This window comes from Aaosphaeria arxii (genome assembly GCF_010015735.1).
Source record: "Aaosphaeria arxii CBS 175.79 unplaced genomic scaffold BU24scaffold_6, whole genome shotgun sequence".
Lineage (NCBI taxonomy): Eukaryota > Fungi > Ascomycota > Dothideomycetes > Pleosporales > Aaosphaeria > Aaosphaeria arxii.
In genome coordinates, this window is record NW_022983479.1 from 1,009,696 (window position 1) to 1,034,312 (window position 24,617).

At 47.7% G+C, this 24,617-nt stretch overlaps 4 protein-coding genes and 1 non-coding gene across 5 annotated transcripts; 3 read left to right on the plus strand and 2 right to left on the minus strand.

Annotated features, from left to right (window-relative positions):
- Positions 1-1,730: 1,730 nt before the first annotated feature.
- Positions 1,731-1,865, plus strand: BU24DRAFT_t54. Its single transcript has one exon. It is a non-coding gene; the product is annotated as a tRNA-Gly (tRNA).
- Positions 1,866-8,597: 6,732 nt separating this feature from the next.
- BU24DRAFT_411185 (uncharacterized protein) lies at positions 8,598-9,569 on the minus strand (the record flags this gene model as incomplete). Its single annotated transcript, XM_033526036.1, has 2 exons — positions 8,598-9,157; positions 9,233-9,569. 2 exons carry the CDS (start codon positions 9,567-9,569, stop codon positions 8,598-8,600), a joined length of 897 nt encoding a protein of 298 aa, XP_033381787.1.
- A 2,362-nt stretch (positions 9,570-11,931) lies between these two features.
- BU24DRAFT_442522 (ethanolaminephosphotransferase 1) lies at positions 11,932-14,287 on the plus strand. Its single transcript, XM_033530532.1, has 7 exons — positions 11,932-12,195; positions 12,284-12,393; positions 12,459-12,584; positions 12,644-12,687; positions 12,744-12,821; positions 12,875-13,056; positions 13,107-14,287. The coding sequence occupies exons 1-7, from the start codon at positions 12,150-12,152 to the stop codon at positions 13,826-13,828; spliced, it is 1,308 nt and encodes a 435-aa protein (XP_033381788.1). The 5' UTR covers positions 11,932-12,149; the 3' UTR covers positions 13,829-14,287.
- Positions 14,288-16,014: 1,727 nt separating this feature from the next.
- BU24DRAFT_424462 (uncharacterized protein) lies at positions 16,015-17,278 on the plus strand. The gene is made up of 3 exons (XM_033528508.1): positions 16,015-16,115; positions 16,198-16,449; positions 16,496-17,278. The coding sequence occupies exons 1-3, from the start codon at positions 16,064-16,066 to the stop codon at positions 17,218-17,220; spliced, it is 1,029 nt and encodes a 342-aa protein (XP_033381789.1). The 5' UTR covers positions 16,015-16,063; the 3' UTR covers positions 17,221-17,278.
- A 138-nt stretch (positions 17,279-17,416) lies between these two features.
- On the minus strand, positions 17,417-19,204 carry BU24DRAFT_464231 (amino-acid permease inda1; the record flags this gene model as incomplete). Its single annotated transcript, XM_033532190.1, has 3 exons — positions 17,417-18,677; positions 18,737-18,973; positions 19,056-19,204. 3 exons carry the CDS (start codon positions 19,202-19,204, stop codon positions 17,417-17,419), a joined length of 1,647 nt encoding a protein of 548 aa, XP_033381790.1.
- Between the last annotated feature and the right edge of the window lie 5,413 nt (positions 19,205-24,617).

The window sequence follows — 24,617 nt, forward strand, 5'->3', positions numbered from 1 at the left end:
GCGATTCATCTCTCCCTGGGAGCGGAAAGACGTATGTGGTGTTTTGGTCGTATACGGTTCCGAGAATGCGCTACTGCTTTGCATCCATCGCAACGTGCTACACGGTCGATCCAAAAAGTGCATTTAGGAACGTAGAAAGTTTATCATACTGTCATTACTGAGGCTGGTAGATTGTTAGAATTGCTCGAGTGATCAGAAGCTGCCTTGCTTGCCCATGTTATGAACACCTCAACACTCATTCATCCCCTCACGCCCCTTTCCTTACAGCATTACTCTATCCTAGCGAGGGACGAAAACTGACCATGTCAAGGCTGAGACCACAACATGCTGTACCTGCCTGTCATCGATGGCGTGCATGCGGTGCATCAGATTCCACGTGTATGCAACCGAGTTGATCGGGCTTGCTAGAAGACCAAGAAACGTCCCTGGTTGTGGCTGCTGTAAGACGAGTCCCTGCATCCCGAGGAAGGATGTTCCCTCGAAAGAATCCACGGGGATGATCGATGTATCCCGCCGCTATTCAGACCCAATCCAGAACGTAATATCTGTCTGATCGTCGGTACTGAAAGACGAGTCTGGCGATATCACTGTTCGAGCGCCATTGGATCTATATGCGTCATTTTGAATATTCTTCCCTCTTAATTCAATGGTATCCTCCCCCTGAGACCTGCGACTATGCCGGTTTCTATTCGCGTTCGATCCTCTACCAATCAATTCAGAATTACAACCGTTAGCCAATAGATATGCTGGAACACCCACCATCGGCTTACGTAGGAACGTTTGTAGTTATCTCAACCAACGTCTTGTTTCCAGGTCGCTGAATTATTTGACGATGCATGCTAGAAAGGTCCTCGCCAGCTTGGTTGGCATGTAATCGTATGCGATTTCTTGATGAGGTCGTCTTGTTCGAATTGCCGACAACGACGTTGTTTCTCAAGTCGAAGCTTGGGAGACTTTACCAGCCTCATTGTGAATGTTTGTTGAAGACCTGAAGCAGACATTAAATATGCACATTTATCAATCGTGAACATGGGCAACAGTAGAAGAAGGTAGCTCACCAAGTAGTGCATGTACCGAACCTCGAAACAGGACGTGAAAGAGTCAGCCAATATCGACCCAGTGAATTGGGTCGCAAAACCTAGTAATGGAAGGATACAAAGATTATTAGTACGCAATTCAAGTCAGAGTCATAGGGGACTGAGAACATCATAGTCCTTTTGGGACGACGTTAAACGATGACGTCCATTGTCATGCCTGGAGAATTTGCTGCCTGATAATTATGGCATTCAAATCCTACGTCATTTCATAGAGAAGAGAGTCGTTGCCATACTTGTACTACGAGTAGCTCGTATTCTCGTAGTTAGTAGATATACATGCCTGTTCCACGCTACATATTTACTGTATTACACCCTCACCGGATCGATTCGTTATTAGTCTTTGGGTCTTGCATCTTATCCCATTTACGAAGGTTAGCTATTTTTCGATGCAGCGTTTACCACACACAGTTAAACGAGTCGGCGGTTCCCACACCTTTCCGCCAAACGAAGGGAGACCCACCATGCCCACAAACTACTCCTAAGAATCAAATTTTGTCATTCACCTACCCCTGTCTCCACCACATCCTCTTGTAATTTCTTCCCTCCACCATCCCAATTCATAAACCAATTTTTCATAGGTATATCATCTTAATACTTTTGAACTCATCTCATCAATCGATTAGTCATCAATCAGCATCGGTGGTTTAGTGGTAAAATTAGCCGTTGCCATCAAGAGATTCCTTCTTCTTCAACTCCCCAAAACGAATTGAAGTCATCTGGTTTCTCGCAAGGTTCGGCTAGCCCCGGGTTCGATTCCCGGCCGATGCAATGAATGAATTGATTCTTTTTTGAAGGTTTTTTTTATGCTTCAAAGGGTGGTGGTGGTGGATCGCGGAAAATTGTAAGCGGGTTGTGGGTACGGCTAAAAATTAGACTGTCAGGAAGGGAAACGGGCCGCTAGTCATCTATCAAACAACAACAAACTCCATCAAGTCAGACTGACACTATTAATGTCGTTGAAATTTCTTTTGCTTTTGCATTTGGCCAATGCACGAGAGGGACAATGGCTCACCGGTGAACTAAGCTCGGAGCATCTGCGATTCTGGTCGGTTTTTCCAAGTATGAGGCGTTATCAATGACGAGCCATCAGACCGTCTAGGCTGTAAATGCAGTGGAAGCGGATCAGAAAGAGCGACAACCATGTCCAATGAATTGTTATTCCGTCCGTATTGTACAACGTTATGCAATACTTATCTTGGAGATATACTTATTGCATAAGAAGCGAGCACATAGCAAGTGCAACTTTGTGTATCCTGTCCATAATTAGATGTTCGGAGCCAATGACTCGGTCACCAAAGGATGGCGTTGGGCGTTGAAGTCTCCAATCCCATCGGTCTGGATGTGCATGATGCAGAAGCATCACTAGCTGGTAGATGATCATCCTGGACGATGATCTCGTCGTGGCATTGGTTGACGTATCCCAGGGAAGTGTATCCTTGCCTCCCAGCCCTCGTATTGCGTACCACTGTTCAAATGCGGACGCCGACGCCCGCCATCGCAGAATCAATTAGAGATGTATAGAGCTGGTCGCAGTGTATCAGCAAAGATTACAGTCCAGCTAAGAGGAGGAAAGCACGTTGAGTAAGTTAGCGGCAGATCTGAGCGCTGCAACAGGGGCCGTTTGGGAACCCAATGCATGTCCAAGGGCGCCCCAATTCATTTGCAGTGTTCTGAGACTTTGTCATTGAATGGCCATTTGTTCCGACAGGTCGAGGTGTTCCGCGGACCTTAACGTTGAGCTGCACAATCAATGACCACGGCTCGCAAAGCATCGTCCGCCTTGGTTTCTGTAGGAGAATCTTGACCCAAACATGGGTATCCAGTTGGGCACAGGGAAGTTCAGTCGCCCTAAATGGTACAGCAGGAATCCGCGTCCTTGACAGAGGGAAGATCTAATTATCTTGGGAAGGGGACTCACCGATCATCAGACAGCAAACCTACGGATTATGCCAGTCGCTATCGTGTTAATTTTGTACAAAAGTGCCTTCAATTATAACATGTTACACCAAAAGCCATAAAGGAACAAGATATGGAGCATCTTGTCTGGGATCGTGGGCCTGGGCGTTCCGAGACACCTTCTTGACATTTCTGCGTGATGGTACGGAAGAGGAGAAACGGAGCAAGGTGGATGTCGTTCTAGGCCTTGGAAACGGGGGTTCCAGTGAACAAGACTGGCGCGACTGACCCTGAAAACCTATGGTTGGCAGCAATGGTTTCGAGATATCACATCTTCAACTGCTTGACTACACAGTATGGTATGGCATTATCAGTGAGACTGCTATCTCCGCCAATACCACAACCATGCAAATCGTTTCCTTCGTTAGCAAGCTAAATAATCAACAGAACGTCTCGGAACTTTCTAACCGCGCGCTGCCAACTCGCACCCTCTAAACATCTTCACCCACGCCAACCTCATCAACCTAGCAATCGGGCCGATCTTGCGAGTCTGTACGCCTGTGTAGGATGGGAGTTGATGTAAGATCGAATCTATACTCCGTAATTAATCGAGAATAGGACCATAGAAACGTAGAAACACAATACTTTTGTCATAGGTATACAATCGCCTCACACAGGTACCTTTATGGTCCATGCTGCGGCATAGCCTTGGCTTGAACTACACTACACCTCCCTATTTATTACAATAGTCAGCCGAGCCCGTCTTGAGAATGGTTCCGCGCTCTCCTTGACACTACTGCTAACATTATAGCAGTTCCATACCTCATTCACACTATGGGTCAAATCTGCTTCTTGGTCAGTACATATCAGTTTCGCTCTCTCTTCGGCGCGCACTGCTCGTCTATCTGCGTCTGTCTCGTCTAGTGAACTAATCAGAATATTGTCCGGCATTAGGTCTAGCGTTCAGCATTAAGATCGCTGCTATCGAGTAGCCATTCTTCTCCGAATCATGGTCTGCGGGATTTCTCCACTCATCAGGGCCAACTCCTACCACTATCATCGACGGACCGACTCCCGAATACGATTTATAGTAGGACAGGGTATATGGCACGATTCGCGACACACGCTATGTACCTCGTACTGTTGAGAAAGACGGGGAAATTGTGGAGAATCCTGAGCGCTTGTTCTAACGTCTCTGATCGCTTTGCACGATGGCAATTGTCGGACAATCATAAGACAGTCACTACCCAATGGTACTCTAAGCTCTTGAACATTGAAGCCCGTACTAGAATGTCTGGCAGAGCTGTTTGAATAAGGAAACTTGTCGGGATTTCCTGTGATCAGCGACTTCGTCATCTGGGATCCACTTTGGAGGCATATTGAATGGTGTAAGATAGGCAGCTCTACGGCTCGCACAGGAAAGAAAATCGGGGTGGCGGAGCGCAGGAAAAGTGCTTATGCGCCATACACCTCTATTGGTTGGACAACAAGAATGGAGTATCTGTAGCGCATTGAGTATTGCTTGTGGCTTATGTGGAGGGCGTACTTATGACACTGGAATTCAAAAAAATTTCGCCCTTATAAGTTGTACAAGGCAATTCGCAGATTGCGTCGCTAGTTGTTGCGAGGAAGCAGGTCCCAACATGACGCGATGAAGAACGGTGCGCGGATGCCTGGTTGGAGGCCCTGTCCAGCCAGGCAACAGAACCAATTAGTCTACAGATGTCGTGGTCGTCTCGAAGCTGTCTGGCCGTGACACAAACAAGTACTTCGTAGCAAGACAAGGCTAGCTGCGCACATCCCATTGAGTTGACAGTTTGGATGCACTGCATATGCATTGAGACCAGCACAGGTATACTTTATACCTCACGAAGAGGTTGGCCAGTTGAATTGCAGCAATCCACTTTTAATTATGCCATTAGCTGCCCGGATCGGATGGGTGCATCATCTGGTATTTGAGAGGGAAGCTTACGAAATACATGGTTTGTACTCCGTACAGGTCGCCCACCAAGAAGCCGCAATTTGCCTCTGGCAGTGAATGAAAGGGTACATCTTTTTATTTCCTCAATTCGACGAAGTTTGAAGCTTCAGTTTCCGCTGACCCAGCTTTTCACCCTGGTACTATATGGGTTGTGACGTGTAACTCTAGGTCATGCGAACGCTTCCCTCGTACGTTGGGGGCGCGATCGTTTCATTAACGCAATCAGAATTGCATTCGACTGTTGGCGAGCACGAGCAAGATCACTACGAGATGTTACACAGAAGGAGGTCGGTTAAAAGGGGGGCCTCTGTGAGTTGGTAGTGATCGGCGATGGCGGAAATTAGAAGAGAATCGTCCAGAAAGTAAAAGATGTCTCCGATTCTTGATGGTCAGCCGTTGGCCAGAGGATACGATCGATAGTGTACTGAGCCATTGGATAGCATGCTCCTTTTGCTTGTTTCAACCCTGATACAACTTGCTTACTGCGATACTTAATTCACAATAGGCCATGGCCACAGCTTCAATTGGGATATGTTTGAGCGTACGTTGAGAACTTTAATGTTGTCGTTTTCCTTGGCAAACCGCTTCCGCGTGAAATGGGGGATGTTGTTCGCTTTGGCTGGAGCCTGTATGTTCTGCGCCCTCTCCCCTTTGCATCCCCCACACAACCTTTTCCAACGCGCACAACAATTTTTCATCTTCCAAACATCTTTCTTCAACTCTTTAGTGTATCTCATTCCCCTTCGACACGCATGCGGCTCGCCCCAGATGTCTCATGATTATCTCTCGTATTTCGCGGCTTCTCGTCAACAGTGGATCTCGCATACAAGCCGGAACCTACAGGTCGCTTGTCAGGTCGGTTCCAAGCCTCCAAAGTGATAGCCCTCTCTTCACAGCTCTTTACAGCGTGCGTAGGTAGGTATACAGTGAAGTGGAACAGGGAACAGAGGTGAACAACAGCGATCAGAGAACTATCATACTCTCAACAACAACGCGAGATATCTGACCAGTCGTGAGACAACACCAGAAAACACAGCAACAGGAATGAAAAGAGGGAAGAACGCGGTCAAGGAATACTGAATGTAGGCATGTCCCATTTTTTACCTCCCATCAGCGAATTCAAACAGCGATATCGGCTCTAATTATCTTTCCACAGGGGATTAATCCACCCGATCTAGCCCGGACAAACGGCCGAAGCATCCCTTCTTGGAAGGAGCGTGGGGAGACCGACGTATGGCTATCCGCCTCCCACGATGACCCTACGGCCACGATGGCTACGGTATTCGAGTCACAAAGGGTCCAGGAAAATCAATCCAAGGGCTGATGGTATGTGTTCTGGTGAATAGTACTTGGTCTGAAAGTCAATCTTTCGCTGGGCAGTCTTGTCAAGATAGATCCAGTCAGCGCTACGGTATGGGTCTCCTGGTTGGGACAAGCAGGCATGCCCCAAACACCGAGTGCTGTGGGATTATGCTGCATGGAAGGAGAATTGTTGACGAATCACAACAATAGCTTCTAACCACTGGCAGACGTCCCTCTTTCGCTAGTCTAATGGTAATCACACCAGTCCTTGAACAACTTGGGGACAGGACAAAGCTCTGTAATATGAGTGTTCTGGACAAGACATTTTGAGTTAGCCAATAGTGCTACCAACAGACACAGAATTTCTCCCAGGTCGGTATTTAGTCCTCTCGCATATGTAGCGCTTTCCTGGAAGATCAATGAAAGATGCAAAACTAACGCTACATACCTCTGCAGCAGAGTCAAATCGAATATCCTACGGACTATTTTAGCCATCGGGCAATCACACAACCCATAGGTACGAAAGGCAATCAGAATATCGCAGCAGTCGGGGTTTTCTCGACACAATGTTCGATAGCAGGGTAGTTGTTCCTACAGCCGAAAAGCAATATAACATTACAAGGCAAACCACCAGAATTCCGGTCTACACCACATAAACACATGACGTTCCGCTTCAAGGAGACTCCATTTTTCTATACTACGGATTGAAAAAACTTTTGTCTTGAGAAAATCTGAAACCATTTTGTATCTAGGATTTGTTTTTTTCTTTTCTGCCATGTGGAGCATCTTGTACATCTTTGGAAAGATAATTGATACTTTGGTAAGGCTCGGACATTGTGAGGAGGATATTTAAGCGAGTGTTGAGCTAAAGTTGAAGTTCAGAAGTGCTTTTGGTGGATGGGAGGAACCGCGTTCAACATAATAATTAGCGTCAGGGGTCGTTCGGGCTCTGATGGTACAGTACAATGTCAGACTTGTTTTGCGTCTCTAGGGATTGGTGTGTACTTACAATACTGGTCTTAAGGGCGACCAGAACGCCACGAGAAAATGATCAGCTTGAGAGACATGACCTTGCTCGCACGCGGCGTTGCGTACTGGAACCACATAATCATGGGTAGAATGATTTCCCCCAATGCCTAGCGAGTGTTGGAAAGCGGTGGGGACGGCGATGGGGAAGATTCCGCTGAAGAACTCTTAGAAGATCCCTTCGAAGATCTTTTCGAAGATCGTCTTTTTCGACGTTCTTCGGGGGGTGGCGCTGGGAACGTTTAGCAACTGTAGAGGAATATAGACGTACTACTCCACTCACTTGGTTCTAATGAATATTAGCACATGTAGAGAAATGCGAGGGTTGTACAGCACTGACTTGGTTCCGGAGGAAAGGTCGGGATGGGTATATTCCTTCTCGTCATATTTGGAGGGATCTCCAATTCCACAATGCTAGAAAGCAATGAAAGACCAGGTTAAAGATGCCCGCCTTTCTGTGAGATGAGCATTGGATTTTCTGCCTTTGATACGAGGGAGGAAAAGGGAACTGGCTGGCTTTAAATGGAGCTGTACGGCACTAATTCAGTCGCCTACGGATAGACGCGAGCTGTCATCTCCAAGAAGCGGACAGGGAGGTGGTATGAGAGTTGCTTAAACAGATAAGAAGTGGTAACTAGGGGGGGGATGGCGTACAACACGTTGGGATGGGGACTGGAGCCGGTACCGCACTAGTATCATAACCCCAGTGATCCACGTCCAAACAATCGGGGAGACGGGATGGAGACATGATGAACACTAGGGGCCAGGGTATCACGGTAGACAGTGTTAGGACGCGTTTATATCTGCTCGATAATATGCACGCCTCCCTTTTAAGCCAAGGTTGAAAACACCGTGCAACAGGTGAATTGTTGTGCGTGCGTGTGCCTGCAGTCAGATCCTTTCTTGGACGGCAGACGCCAGGCACGGCGACGAGTAGAAGAACATGGTCCCAGGTCTGTGTTTCTTCATCGCTCTCGGTGTTGAAAGACAGCTTGAAATGGTGATTCGGTGTGCAGTAATCGAATCCGGTCGAGGTATGTTGCAAGGTTGTAGTGAATGAGCCGTTGTGATATAGACCACGAAGATAAAATGAATGAGAGTAAAATTGGGCATGAATTCTCTTACTACTTGACGCGATAGCGGTGAAAGGGTAGGCCGCCATGTTGTGGGCCTTCTGCCCATTATCAGCATTGTTTACAGGATTGGCATAGAGTAGGCGGTCAGAGCCGAGGGCCGTACCAACCTTCCATCCACATCGTAACAACCAAATGTGCTCCCCCGCAACCAAACCACCATTATCTTGTACTATCAGTCGTAACCCCTACGAAGACAGCTACGACCGCGAAAAAGGCGGCTGTATAGTTAAACATTTCTGAGCGAGAATGCTGCTGTGAGAGGACGATTGCAGCAAAGGCAAAGACCCAGCCTATTCCCCCCGAAACAGCGATGCGGGGCTTGAGAGACCGGATGCTTGTCAATACAAACATGGTTACCATCATCAAAATTGGTATGAATGTACAGACGATGAAATCCACGGTCATGCGTATTGTATCGAGACCGACACTTGTTTCCATAGTCCCTTTGGCTGCGCCACGACGGAAGAAGCTCCAGATGTGATTCTCGAACCATTTACTATGGTTGATATAGAAGTTGGTGAGAACATCATTCTTACCCGTATCCAGGATCGAGCAAAAGTCTTCGGCTGTCTTGTCCTCGTAGTCTTTGGACGATTCACCCGTTGGACGATACACACCGCTTTTGTCGAAAAGGGAACGATAATACGTCAAGAATTCGCCAAAGTAAGGATGCTGTGCTGGTAGCCTGTATATTTCACCAACCAAGCATAGATCTTGCGCTGACACCATGAGTCAGCTATATTCAAAGAGTCCATTTGCAGTCCTCCCCTGGATGGTTTACTAGTCAGACTTACCATATTCACGAAGACTTCCGTCATACTCTTTCCATGCGTTTTCTACACGCTGCCATAACAGACCAAGTCCATCTTTGTTCTCCTTTATCTTCTTTCTCACATCACGCCTAGGACAAGTGAACGTGGTCAAGCTCTTGGACCCATTCACCGAGAGACATACCAAAGCCTCGTCGACGGCCTTTTGTCGCTCAAGGACTTCGGCCACGTGATCATGCAATCTTTTCGCCCACTGAGCCCCAAACAGACGGAATTTTGGAATCGCGGGATAGTTTGCAACGTTCTTATAGAACTTCTCGTGCAACTCGAGGAGACTTTCGGCGTTTTCGATGTCCGGCATAGTGTGTTGTTGTTGTACCCAGCTCTGCCCCAAAAAGATAATTAGCGTACGTATTTTCCCCAGTCGAAAAGCAATAAAAACTAACTTAGTCTATAGTTCTGTCTGTTTCCAAAGTGGAATCATATACGACAGAGAGACAGTTCTGGCTGCTTATATATTCTCTTCTTCGGGGTCTACTTCAGCCTTCCCCTCGGGTGTCTTCATCGAATGACATTTTTCGCCAATCCCACTATACGTCTGTCCGCACGATGATTTCAAGCATTTCGGCAGAGCAAGAATCAGGCAAACGTATGCCTGGGAATCTCCATAGGGCTTTCCAAAAGGCTAACTGAAATCTGGGGCTTAGTATCGTTGGAGGCCAGGTCGTCGATGTACGAGACATGCGACTTCACCCCAAATCGCCATTAGTAACCACTTGCAACCCTCCACCAACACGCTTGTGGCCCGATAAGACTGTAGGACGTGAGCTCGTGAGCAGAAGGATACGAATATGCGCAGAAGGACGCCAAAATGCGCCCGACAAGAGCCTCTCGCAACCCTCCAAAAACCTCGAAATCTCACGATGTACGATCGCGGCACAGCCTCAGCCTGATGACTACATGGATTGCCATTTCGTGCATAAGGCGACGCGGAGTCTGAGGAAAATTGGGACCACGGTGTCGAGCCATGACCCACCATCAACGCTGGAGGACGCATCGATCCGTCCCGGATACCGGGCGGGCCGTAGTCGGTGAGTGCCATCGTCTGACCGGAATGACGTTGCTGGTATGCTGCTATTCGTACATGCCGAGTGAATTGACTGATGGAAGGGGGCCGCTTGAAAAGGTCGAGGAGAGAGCCAATACTTGAATGCCAGGGTCGACAGAAATTACGACTTCCAACCACTCAGAAATCAGCACAGATGGATAGTCGGATCTGTATGGCGAAGCCCCTGTCACAACGCCACATATCAACATCGAAATGCCGTGATGGAAGAGTTGAAACCGTGGGAAAGCCAGGGAAGTACGAGAGAAGGTACCCCAACAACATAACCGAGGATCGAGGGGCGATCATCCGTACATCCGCAAATTCTTCCCGTCTTCATGTTTTCAAATCAAAACTACATTCTTGGAGGCCAGTTTACGCACGCTAAAGCGACAAAACATAATTGGATATCAAAACCATTGTCACATCTATGGTATTGGTGGTAGGTGCTGTATCAATGTGACAGTCGTCACTCGCTGCTAGCTCTCAATTCGTCATCCAGTTCTGCATACCCTGGTTGTGTATGACAGCTTTCAGCAGGATTGGATAGATGTAGCGCCAATGTATAACTACTGGCTGGAATGGGAACTTTAGGGGCTGGGATGATCAGGTAATACCCCCCACCAGCCAGCACGCAGTAGCCACGAAAGCGAACGGCTATGGGACTAGATTCCAGGGAGCATCAGTATGCCATTAGTTTCCCATTTTTTGTAACATTTGGTCCAGTACTACTATCTAATAAGTGCCAGACCGTGATCCGACGAGACAACTACGAGGTACGTTGGAACAATGGCATGCTATGGTTAAGACTAAGCCTACGATGGACAGAGGGATCTTCTAAAAAGCAGAGCGGCGTAGCCTCCTCGGCAATGGGCTTACAACAACAAGCCACTCACATGTAAAGCCCGAAAAGAGAGTATACAGGACGTTGCCACGTCGGGTTGTTGGCCTGCGAATTACCTTGATTCGCAGCATCGTTGCTGTGAGCGAAGTGCTTCAAGAGCCTAAAGATTGCACGGATTCTTCCTTGTTGTAAAGAGGTTTGGCACGCCGGGTTTTACACCTGCTAGTATCAAGTACAATTTAACTTCAACCAGCTCTTTGTAGAAAATGAGAGGCTATGGATACACGATCTCCTGTATCTGCTGAAACCTCTGTACACACTGAAAACACTACCGGTCGCGGGCGGACAACTTAACGTGATTACCCCCCGTGCCTCTCTACAGAAGAGGATGAAATGACAGATGCCGATTGATATTATGGCAATATATTTCAATGTAATATGCATCGCTTCCATAGCGAAGGTCCACTTCGTTTTTCATTGTGCAGAAGTAAGGCGCATCCATATTGAATAAGTAGATCGAATAACTAGCTCTGGACATATAATTCCCGGTGATTTGTAGAGTTCATTCATGGGACAACGTACTGTGTTCAGCTGTTGGAGGTCAATGAAGGAGTGAAAGGGTCTTTCACGTGCCGAAGCATGGGACCGAATTGGCAGAGCAGACGTTGATTGGTGGAGGATGCCAAGATGACAACTACCTAAAGAGGAAAGGTCTCCCGAGCCATGCCGAAACATGCGAGGGCGCGTCAGACGCTGTCAAACGCAAATCGTTGACTGACTTGTCTGCTCTGCCTTTACACAATAACCACTTTACCACTTTATACTTCCCGCTTCTCGTTTCCTGCTGCACCTCAATTCCAGAACTCAATTTTCCATATACCCCACCTGCGGTACACATGGACCGTTGCTGCTTCGCATCGCTGTAAATTTATTCCGAATCCGCTCGCCCCTCCTACGAGTCGTTAAATTCTCCCCCAAAACTCTCGCCTCCTATGTCGCTCCCATCTCCCGCGACTCATCCAACAATGCCGAGCGCAAGTAAGAGCCCCAGCCCGCCTTTTGAAGCACGTCGCGGAGACCTGTTGCATCTAATGACACATGCGCTAACATTCCTTCTACCTCTCAGAGACTGCTGCTCACGAATGCGTTTCCGAAGATGCCCTGCAACACCTACGGACCTATAAATATTCCAGCGTCGACAAATCTTTCATCTCACGATACATCCTAAAGCACTACGTACGGCGCCCCTAACTCCTGTACAACCTTCACGACGACTCCTCATACTAATGCATACGGCACAGTGGAATGCGTTTGTGGAGCTGCTTCCGCTCTGGCTTGCGCCGAACCTCGTCACCCTTCTAGGTTTCTTCTTCATATTAGGAAATGTGGTTCTGTTAGAGGTCTACGTACCTGACTTGGTTGGACCGGTATATCCGGAACCTGAAAAGCCTTTAGAGAAAGCGTAGGATACTGACTCTCGTGACAGGCGCCATCCTGGGTATACTTTAGTTTCGCTTTTGGCTTGTGGATGTAAGTCGGTTCAACGAGCGCATCGTGGATCTCAGACTGATGAATGTGCCATTCAGGTACTCAACTATGGACAACGTAGACGGCAAGCAAGCGCGACGAACTGGGACATCAAGCCCTCTAGGCGAGTTGTTCGAGTATGTTATTATCCATTGTAACCACTTCAGCAGCCAGGAGCTAACAAATTTAGTCACGGAATTGACTCTTTGAATTGCACATTGGCAAGTTTGCTTGAGACTGCAGCAGTAGGGTACGGTTCGGGCTACATTGGCGCATTCACTGCTCTTGTCCCGGTTCTTCCTATGTTCTTTTCGACCTGGGAAACATATCACACCCATACCCTCTACCTAGGATACTTCAATGGACCCACCGGTATGTGCAAATGATTGTTCAATGACTCCGTAAGTACTAATTGTAAACAGAGGGCTTGATTCTTGCATGCACATTCATGATTATGTCGGGCATCTATGGACCCGAAATATGGTCCACGCCACTGATCAAGTATTTCCCGTCTTATGAAGAGTACCTCGGTGTCATTTCCTTCAAGGATCTGTGGGTACCAATAATTCTCGTCACATTCTTCATTGCACATTTGCCAGCGTGCGTTGTGAATGTTGCGCGGGCTCGTCGCGCTCAGAATTTGCCCATCGCGCCAGTGTTCAAGGAGTGGACGCCCTTGATCATCTTCTCGGTAGCCACCATCGCGTGGCTAGGTTCACCATACTCGTTCATCCTAAAGGATAACCACTTGGTACTTTACTGTGTCACCATGTCCTTGGTTTTCGGCAGGATGACAACGAAGATAATTCTTGCTCACCTCACGCGTCAATCGTTCCCGTACTGGACTGTAATGCTTGTCCCCATGATTGGAGGCGCACTCCTTGTCAACCACCCGTATTTCACCATCACCGGGACGACTTTTGGTCCAGTTTCTGCCAAGTTCGAATTGTGGTACTTGCGTGCTTATCTCGTTTTTGCCGCAGTGGTATATGGCAAATGGGCGCATTTGGTCATCACAAGCATTTGCGATTTCCTGGGCATCAATTGCTTGACCATTCCCTCAGCCCCTAAGAACGGTGAGAAGGGTGGCCGAGCGAATGGTGCTGCCAACGGCATCCGACCAGACAAGGGACGAATGGACTAAGTGAGCACATACTTCATCGTCAGCGACTTCTTACATTAGAAGACCAACCCTCCAGCACCATCGTGCTACCTCAACCTCACGACATCTTTGAATTCTTGCATATACATGCATCAGCGGACCGGATTCGCTTATAGAACCTCCTTTTTGGCGGACACCTATCTCACTACGACGACGGCCTTGATTACATAATGTTTTATACCTGTGAGAGAGAGCAAAAGCAATTCGGCAGCATTCATACATTGTTCACGCGCTTGGATAGTAGGCGCCACAGCTTCAACAGCAACGACGGCCTCCATCTCGCGCATTCTTCTTAAACCCTTTGATCGATTAGCATAGCATTATTTGCATCATTAGACCCTACCATTACTGGCAACAGTGCCATTTCAAGCAACTGGAATTATAGCATATGCAGGCTAGTTGTTGCAACATTAATATATGAGATCTGGGCAATTTTTGATTATGTTATAATATGCGTGCGTGTGCTTCAACCATAATATCTATGTTCACGGCTACCGCCTTGCTGTACCCGCCTCGCATTCTTTACTTATCAGCAAACCTTGAATTCATGGCATTCTTCCGTTATTATCTGCCTTATACTGATGTCACTAGAGTCCGCCTTGCCATTGTTTGCATCGTCTGCCCGCACTAAATCGCAACAACTGCGCACAACGCAACCCAATCCGCCAAAAGGGGAAAATATATCGGCAGGTGTTACCATCTAGAGCAGGCAAATGTCACATGGGATGGTTAGGCAGGCTAGAGTTACATCATAGCCAGGCAAATTCTAGCAGAACAGAGCACCAGACGGGACAGAATTGTTGCACGAACACCAGCGAAACGATTGCTTATCGGTGTACATGTACATCTAGTCCTCCCAACCGTCAGCTGTAACGATATCTTGGTAGCTATATCTTAACCACCAGTCTCCCCTCCCATCCCCCATCTCACATCACGCATGTTCCAGCTACCTACCCAACGAAAATGAAACTTTCCCTACTCATGTCCATCGCCATCCTCGCTCCCTCCCTCCTAGCGATGCCCTCGTCCCTAACTCAACGGAAAGAAAAATGCACGCTGAAGTGCTGCCACAAGTGGAGATCAATCTGCCTGATGGGCTGCGTCGCAGGGCCTGAGCATGCGATTTGTGTGAGCAAGTAAGTCATAGGGCGACGAATCATGTGGGGGTTTTTGCTGATGGGTGTGGAGTTGCTCTTCGTTTGGGGCGATGTCGTGTAATTGTAAGAACAAACGTGGGATGTGCAAGGATTGAAGGGAGTGGGTTGGTGTTGGGAGGGTATACGTAGGCTGTGGGCGGTAACTTGGGGGGAAAGGGGGTTGGCATGTAATCATGGCGAGGGTTTGCGTTTATCACCTGTTTTGGTTTGTCTTGTGTCTCTGAGGTGTTGGCAGTCGTGGTTCGGGTAATTGAAGATGTTAAAGAACTACGTCAATCAGTGCGTGAAGTTTTGCAGGTTGATTCGATGCTCACTGCAGTAGCTGGCTGGATCATGGGTCCTGCAGCTGATTTTAGAGAGAGAGAGAGAGAGAGAGAGAGAGAGAGAGAAACGGTGCTTTGCAAGTCAAGTGCGTTGGAGAGAAGAAACTTATGAAGAACAAATGAGTACATTGTCAGATATCATGTCCCTTGCTGATAGCCATGATTTCGGAAGATCTATCCGACGACTCGGAATCTTTGCTCGGGTCAACTGTCTACCTGATCATTCTTGTTTTCCACATTTCTGAACCGAATTAATAAAAATTTCTTTATCGTGAAAGTAACAGTTGATTTTACGTACCAACAAGAAGAGTGCCTAGGACGCAGCTGTGTACACTGACATGCCGCGCCTGAGATGAAGCCTTCGGAAGGTTTCCGGCGGATTGCAACGCAATGTGGAAAATGAAAATTTGTGTATATTGGAGTTTGTCAACCACATTTACTACATAACAATCTCTTGCCGTGAAAATAGCTTCAACTTTAGAAAATTAACAAAGCGATGCTGACCATTTGAATGATTAGCTATAATAAAGTAATACATTGTTGTAGAATGCATTCATACTTCAATGCTGCAGGTCGTTCCGACCTGGTCCGTGCCGTTATGTATATTGAGAAAAATGTTCCGAAATCCCTACGAGAACTATCCAAATGCCACTCACACCTGGCTTTTCGCTCGTTGGTGGTGCTTCATCATCACTCACCTTTTCAATTGTGTAGTCTGCATACAGAATTTTTGTGCTATGTCCAGCGAATCAGACCGTTCGAGGAGACGGGCAGCGTGTGATGAATGCCGTAAGTCGCTTTCCGTTTTTGGGCATGCTGTTCTTCTACTTAGTCCAACCTTCGAAATATCGTCAAAGCTCAACTCCCACAGGTTTTCGAAAAGTGAAATGTTCAGGGTCTGAACCGTGTGTTAACTGCCAAAACGATCAATGTCCTTGCATTTACTCGAGTCCCAAACCACCAGGCCGGCCGCGAAAGAGGACCCGGACAACGGGTGAGGCTTGTTTTCCAACCGAGGATACCCCTTCTGCTTCAACCGCAACGCCCTTCGATTATAGTGAATTATATGGGCAAGATTCATTCTTGGACATCGCAACAGACTACCTACCGGAAGTTCAGTCAAGTATGTATCCTACCCGGATCATTTAGTCCAACTGACGCTTAATCAGACATACCACCGCCGCCGAACACGGCCATCTTTCCACACGTGACAATACCTGTCACAACACCATGCACTTGTCTTTCACTGGCATATTTGACGATAACTCGGATTCAATTCCCTAGTCCAACACTTAATGATCTATCGTCATCTCTGGCCGACCTCCACTCAGCACTTATCTCTGCCCTCACTATCCTAAGATGCACCCAATGCCCCAGGCAGATGGCGACCGCGATGCAGAACCTCTACCAGCTTTCAACACTTCTCCACAGCATAGTAGGTCGAATCCAGACCATACTCGTGCACGTCGACGCGTCCGCAAACCCACGGGCCTCATCACCGCATGCCCAAGCCCCAGAACAACCCAACCACCGTGACCAACAACATCAGTCACAGCCCTCACCATTCCCACCCCCTCCCTCTCCTTCAATCCTCTTTCCAGGCCACGACACCACCACGATGACGCGCCACCAATTCCGCGTCTTCTTCCGCAAGTTCCTCCGAGACACGGTGCTCGGTCCGCCCACAGACACTGGTGACACGACGCTGATGGGAATCATGCACCAGTTCGAGAAGCGGCAGGAGCGGTGGCACGAGGACCCGCACATGTACGAGGAGCAGGCGAAGATGTTCGGGAAGAGGACGGCAACGGTTAACGCGCACGACTGCCAGAGTAGGGTCTGCTATGTGCTTATTGAGAGGATCAAGGTGGCGATTAATGAGTTGGATCTGTGAAGGGGGTTGGGGGGATTGATTAGTGCAAAATATCGATGTCAGGGCTGGAAAAAGGGGTAACGAATATAATAATCAAAATGGTATTTATTGTTCACAGGTCTAACAACTTTTCTCCCGTGTCTTTTACAAGATTCTTTTCTTACATAGCGAGCACAGGCCCTGGTATCTTCCGAATCTTTTCCTCACAGCCCAAAAATCAAGCAATCCAGAACCAAATCCTCTGCCAGACGTTCTTCGGGATTGGTGCATGGTCGTTAGCGCACAGCTCGTCCATCTCCCTCTTTCCGCTGATGACATCGATGTCAGGGATTGGGATGGCGAAGCGCGTCCTGTAGAAGATCTTGTGTCCAGCGTAGAGCACAAAGAAGATTGGAAGCGTGATGTAGGCGGCCAAAAAGTCGGATACGTTCCAATTCTCGGGGAAGAAGACTTGGAATCCATTGGTGAGGGTGAGGATGATGAGGACGACAAGGGTGAAGTACGCCAAGTATGGCTGGAGGGGGGTCCTGTAGGGGAGAGTGTGGAGGAGGTTTTGGTAGACCATGGCCTTGCGGAAGCGGATGTAGGTGATGATGCAGACGATCCAAGCGATAAGGCCAGAGATGGTGGAGATGTTGGCGAACCAGGTGAACACCTGCGCACCGGTGTTGGAGGCGTTCAGATAAGCGAGAAGGCCGATTGCCCAGGTTGCAAGAACGGCAGCCCATGGGACACCCTTCTTGGATGTTCGACCGAAGAATTTTGGCGCGTTGCCATCGAGAGCCATACCGTAGAGGATACGCGAACCGGAGAACAGGAAGGCATTTCCGGCAGACCAGGCAGAGGTCAAAATGGCAGCGTTGATGACATGGTTGAGACCAGAGATTCCAGCACGCTGGATACCAATGACAAAGGGCGATGCCGAGGCATTGGAATCAGGGCTCAGAAGTTTGCCATCGTTGGAGGGAACAATGACGCCGATGATGAAGGAGCCGAGTCCGTAGAAGACAGCCAAACGCCAGACGAAACGGCCAGCAGCCTTGGGAATGTTGCGGCGGGGAGCAACAGTCTCTCCAGCGGAAAGCGCAATCAGCTCGGGAGAGGTGATGAAGGCAAAACCAGCCCTCACGAAGGCCGTCCAGAAGGCTAGAAATTTGCCGGTATTGCCCGGGACAAGGTATTCTTTGAATGCTCCAGGGTCATTCCAATATCTGAAGCCGAGTCTTCCTTGGTCGTTTGGACTACCTCCGAGCATGATAACGAATCCGAGGATGATAAGTCCCATGATAGTAATGAATTTGATGCTGGCGAACCAAAACTCCGACTCTCCGAAGACCTCAACAGCCACAATGTTGAGGAACAAGACGAGGACGAGGAAGATAGTGGTCCATACTGCATTGTTGACATTAGGCGCCCAATAAGCCAACAGGATACCACCAGCGGATGCTTCAGCAGCGACAAGAATTGCGTACGCATACCTTGAATATTTGTTAACAAAACCCATTGCAGGTACTTATGCAGACTATTTGATACTTACCAATAATTCCATCCAGCTGCGAAGGCCAAACTCGGGTCTACGAATCGCTTGACAAAGTAGGGGATGGTAATACCACTCATTGGCAGATACGTGACGATTTCCGCCAGATTATTCATAACATTGTAGACGATGAGCATCATGGACAAATAAGCCATGAACAAGGGAGCGGGGCCTGTGGTTGCGAGGATGCCTCCCGAACCAACGAACAGACCCGTGCCAATAGCACCACCGAGTGCCCTGTCAGCATGTTAGTTAAGATGTACCTGTAGGACGTCACGGGTGGCGAAATGCAACGCAGCGGAAGATTGATCCCACGTACAAGAATTGGATATGTCGACTCTTCAGTCCTCTATGTGTTTCTCCACCTCTCTGGGCTTCCCCAGCGACGGTGGCCGACCCGATTTGATTCTCTCCAGTCTCATAGTCGTGCGCCTTCTCGGCGTCATAGTTGTTGTAGTGACTGTCCATCTTGGCGTCTCGCAACTCGGTCATCGCGACAGTCCTGGCTGGCTGAAGGGAATGAAACAAATCTGGGGAAGCTGGGGGAGAAGTCTTTATAGCCAGAGCGGCCACCCCCGATGACGGGACATGAAAAGGGAAATTTTGCAGTGCACGGTCTTGGGTTGCAAAAGGAAGGGAACTGTGGTATCACACGCAACCATCCAGCAACTCCAACACCCCAACACCCAAGACATCCACTCATGGGCACTTAGCATCGGGAGGGCGAAATAAGGAGAGCGGAATAGGTGGGCCAAGAACGCTATCAGGACCACAAGGGCCAAGGGTCATCACTAAAGGCCGGACGATCGTCGCTATGGTCCTTGCTTCGGATGCTTGATGAAGCCAATCAACTCCTTGTCGGCGTTGCGGGGAACGATACCATCTGGGAGGCTTGCAAAAAGCCGCTGTCACCGGTACGCCTGATTTTTTTGCGCATGGCAACGGCTCAAGAATCGAGCTATGTAAGCCCAGGACAGACCATGGGAAGCCAGGGCAACAGGCACAGGGCAAGATGTTCTTTGTTCCCACGAGTTCAACGTTCCTCACTATAAAATGTCTGTCCGAAGTAGGCCCTCACACTACTTGTGCTAGCAAATGCTAGCATAGTGAATCTTTGAGCCGCAAAAAGCCGAGCATCTGTGTGGGGGGCGTAACTAGTTGAGGCTATTTTTCTCCACAGTGGCTTCTTCCATCATTCATTCTAGAAGCAAATATCAATGGTTGCGTCCATTTCTACTGGACAGTAGACACCAGTCCTGCAGCTTCTGCTCGAGATGCGCCTTTTGAAATCGTTGGTCGGTATGAAATTGTAGCAGATGTGTTGCAACATACAAATTGTCAGCTTGGCCGAGGTTCTTCTGTGCCTCGTACCAATGGACTTCGCCCACGCTCTGTAATATTAGATTGAGAAGCTCTTTTCTTGACACCCTTGGCTCTAGCATTGGCGCGCCAATATCAAAATTTTCCTCATCCAACTTCAACAATGCCCCCTTTCGTTCATCAGCACTTCGTCATCAGAATCCCCACTTCATGATCCCTACACTGAAACAATCTATCAAACAATAGAGATCCGTTGACCCGGATAAGATATCTTTCTACACTAATTCAATACAATGCTAATGGCGTTACGTAGAACTCCCCCTTGGATTTACTGTCGCGCCATAAGTTTTTCCTTCTTAGGCTAGATCATATCATTGCGCGATAAAAATAAATGGAGAATACATTATAAACCTAGATAAAACACCAAGATCAATATCTTGATTCAGGAACATAGCATGCAGAATCACTTATGTTTTGGTATCAAGGAAAGCTCCACACTGCAAGACCCTCATTGGAAAAATCCATCGGACCACCGACAAACCTTCCGATAAATGATTCCACTGATACGCACAGAGGATGTCGCAGAAAACATCTCTCCACAAAGATAAGATAAGATAGTTATTATTGCATGTAATTGAAGAAGCAATATTTCCATCGCACCGTTGTCGTACTTTTCCTCATCACCTCACAATAGCTTGATGTTTTTACCGCAGCCACCAGCCCCCTCCGAAACATAACAAACAATCCGGCATAACTCGTATGCTCGAGCCTACACTCTACCAATGCTTTGCGGAATTCCTTTCCACGTCTCCATAAGTGGAAATGTTCGCCAATCACCATATTAATCAAGATGCCGAACATCGCTATGTCGCAATCGCCTACCTGACTAAGCTCATTGAAAGAATGATTATCTATCTCGCCGCTCAAGGTACAGACATCAGGCCACATAATGTCAAGCAGTCATCTCAAGACAGTGGTTTTCAGCTTTATTTCTTTGTCGAGGAAGACATTATAACTGCCAGGTTGTAGATCCGTCCTCTCCGACATGACATATTCTATCGAGTCGCGTTGCTGACAGCCACATCTGCGCCTTGCGCCCTACGGCTTGTCGAAAGGCGCGCGTCAAACGAATACGACTCCCTAGGCATTGACAACACGCCATTGTAGGCTCCTACTTGTTGTTCGACTCGTCAATAAGACTATGTTCAAATTTTGCCCTCCCTGCCTACCAAATGTCATCCGGAGCCTATGCATTTGTAAGCCCACAATGCCGTGAGCACCTCGAGCGCCCTGGCAACGAATACTTCTACAAAGGGTATTCATAAGCGATGCTGTAAGATGTATGCTTCTGGGAGAGGGTTGTAGCACTGGCTGGGTATATCTGGGGACCACTCACACTATAACCCCCTTCGCACTCCACCAGCTACCCCATCACTGTCATTAATGGTACACTTACACTGCAGGAAGTTCTGGGGTGGCTTAGAGAGTGTGTGGAGAAGGGAGCCGAAAGAAACCAAGGTCTTGGAGATTTGGTCGAACAGAAAACATGGGGTGCGACGGCGGAGTGACCTGGACGCAACAATATGTTTACGATTCAGAAGCTGGGGTATGGTGGTGTGATCAAGGGGTTAATGGGAACTGGCTTGTGGGGTTCGTGCAAGAGATGGCGGATATTGAAAGAGCGCATTCTACGAGAAGTTTTCTTGGGATCTTGGAGATGAGAGCGTAATGGTCACAGCTTTTTTCTTTCAGACGGGTCGTTGATGAGGGCAGATCATCACGATTTGATCGATTGCAGAGCTGTTGATCACCAAAAGGCGCATATGAAGAGGCTCAATTTGCAGATCAGAGTGTATTTGCAGGCAGAGCCGACATGTTGGCAGACGTCGCGGCTCGTACCGATTTGTTAGGCGGATGGAAACTACTTGACACTATTTGTCAAGGAAATTCTACTGTACCTGGATTTTATAATCATATTGCATGCCCTCAGGAAAGAATTGCAGGGAAGATGCAGACATCAGTCCGCGAAAGGAATCAATCTGGACCACCACCACAGCTCCGTTCTCGCTCCAAGCATGAAACCTCCGACCTCCGCTCCTCCGCCTCCAAACATATTCGGAGAGTGGAGTACGATGCCTCATCATTGGGGGCTGGAATTGCATAGTCTCGTCCAAGTGTAAGAGCATATGGAGGCCGTGCAGCTAGCTCCAATTTGCACACCGACGCTGGCCGAACTGCATTGTTCACCAGGGTCCTCCACGCCACTCTCTAGACATCTAGTATCATAAAAGTTGGTGATTATTAGTGCTTGTGCTATTCACGCTTCATCTGCTCCACACTCGAAGAGTTTCTTCGATCTAATGAAGAAATTGTCTGTGGTCTGAATATTTCTCCTCAATTCCCCACATTGACTATTGAAGCCACTCCCCAGACAATGCAAACTTACCCCAGAGGTTACTGCAATCTACAAAAAGCGGCAAGGCAAGACACAATTTCAGATGATACCTTCTAAAATTCTTTCTTATTTTCGATCCAATTAAATGCACTGAATGTGTGCTAGAGGCTCAACTCTGTTACAGTGGCGTGCAAGAATCAACTACGCCAGATAGCCACATACATAGATACTCCAAGAATAGGAACAGAAAGATTTCAGACAACGAGAACCTCTTGTTGAAGCTCAATTCTGCACATTTTCCTTGTCTTCAAGGCTGAAAAATGTCTCGATGCAAACAAAACCCTCTGGTTTACCCACCCAGAGGTGGACCATGAGGTGGTTGCTGTAACAGTCCAAGTGATCCCCTTCAGCCCTCCTCCCGGTTTTGAGATGTTAATTAGACATCAATTCCCTCCGAATTGGCTTCCTAAACTTGTAGCAGTGTTCTACTTCGAGCTACACTGATTTGTATCCTCATCTTTTCCAATTACCCACTATAGCTTAAGTGTTGTTGTTCAAGGTCCATCGAGATTATACCCTTGCGTCGCCTTTCTAATCGAACAAATACACCATAGGTCGTACATTGAGGAATTATCTAGCTTTGCGATTTCAGGACTTCTGTTATCAACACCCTTCACCTGCGCATATTAACACGTCAGACCCCAAAATCCCCTCCTTTCTATAGAGATCAACATTCGCAAGTAAACCACAGTATCCTTCAAGAACACAAATAAATCATTGTAAGAAGTATTGACATCTCGATCAAGGAATAATAAGACTGCTCAAGACAGAAAGCTTCGAGATGCCTTAACGATCCATCGGGCCGAGACCCTAGCACCTTTTGACGTCAGACGTCGAATCTCAAAATTTGTCACCACGTTCACTTCTCTTGCAGGCAATTGCTCTTGGGAGAGAGCTTATGTTTATGAATGCATATGTCAGTCGAACACTCCACTTTAATCGACGAGATGCCTAAAACAGCTATACGCATACAAACGGACCATCTACAATCCGCAATACCCCAGAGTGGCAAATTACAACATTAGGATCGTAGATCCCAAACAAATTTCTAATCCAGGGTCGCAAAGCGAAAACCAATCATCTACTCGGCGCATCCGAATAGTAAGACAAGCTATCTAACTAGTCGATCGTTTCCGACAAAACAGTAAGAGAACCATGGTACGTCGTACCGCAGGCTTGGTTTTCAGACAAAGGCTAGCTTTTGATCTACTCTACGAAGAGGCGTAACTGCGCGTTTGGTTATTTGCTATGATTTGAAGGGTGAAAGGAAATGGTTGCAACCTGTCAGACGGTGCTCATAGTGTCAATGTGGGTGGGAGGGATAGTCAACCCATCAGCGATAATGCGGGATGCTGTATAGCTCCTCAGGTAGCTTTTGTAGAAGACACTCACGCGCTGCCATAGGTGAGATGGAAAACAAACAGTATCAAAGTGCTGCAAAGTATTGTGGTTGTATTCAATACTCTACCAACTCCTTATGTGTATTGTGGCATAGTCAAAAGTGCGTCCCCCTAGGATTGGAAATCTATCAAGCAACGGCGTTCCTTACTACCGATTACACAAATTGGTAGCCAAACGGGAAATTTTGGCAACTAATTCTTCAGTTCAAGGCTGAGGGTTGTTCTTTTCGATTGTTACTTACCCTTTCGTCGTGTGGAAAACTTCATCAACAAGTTAATCGGTATCATTATTGCGCTTCAATTCAGTCCATTGCTTCCAATACTCAGAGCTTGATGAATCTTACCATATCTTACATGAACCCATATGGTGCACATGAAGAATACAGTTCTTCAAGCGACTCAAATGAAGAGTTGAATTTCCCGTTAAAAAGACTCCAAAGGAAATAATGCGGTACTAATATTTCGTGCGAAATTTTATCAGCTTTATGTACTCCATAACCCTTCAATTTAGATGCCATTATAGTAGTAGCCGTGTGCTTCATAAACGTCGAGCGAATCTCGCTCCACATGAGCGCTTTTCGCTCCAGCGCATTACGTTACGCCCCATACACCCTACACGCAATCCGCAGTAAGCTTTCCAATCCTTTCCAGGTCTGCTTGCGAGGTAACAATGCAAGAAATGTACGAATAGTATTTTAGTCCTAGT

Bases quoted from the DNA above. Each gene is read 5' to 3' on its own strand.
- BU24DRAFT_442522 (XM_033530532.1), top strand. From the start codon at position 12,150: ATGTCGCTCCCATCTCCCGCGACTCATCCAACAATGCCGAGCGCAA. The intron at 12,822-12,874 runs GTATGTTATTAT...TAACAAATTTAG, and splicing joins CCTCTAGGCGAGTTGTTCGA to TCACGGAATTGACTCTTTGA. The intron at 13,057-13,106 runs GTATGTGCAAAT...AATTGTAAACAG, and splicing joins ATACTTCAATGGACCCACCG to AGGGCTTGATTCTTGCATGC.
- BU24DRAFT_424462 (XM_033528508.1), top strand. From the start codon at position 16,064: ATGTCCAGCGAATCAGACCGTTCGAGGAGACGGGCAGCGTGTGATGAA. The intron at 16,116-16,197 runs GTAAGTCGCTTT...CAACTCCCACAG, and splicing joins GGCAGCGTGTGATGAATGCC to GTTTTCGAAAAGTGAAATGT. The intron at 16,450-16,495 runs GTATGTATCCTA...ACGCTTAATCAG, and splicing joins CCTACCGGAAGTTCAGTCAA to ACATACCACCGCCGCCGAAC.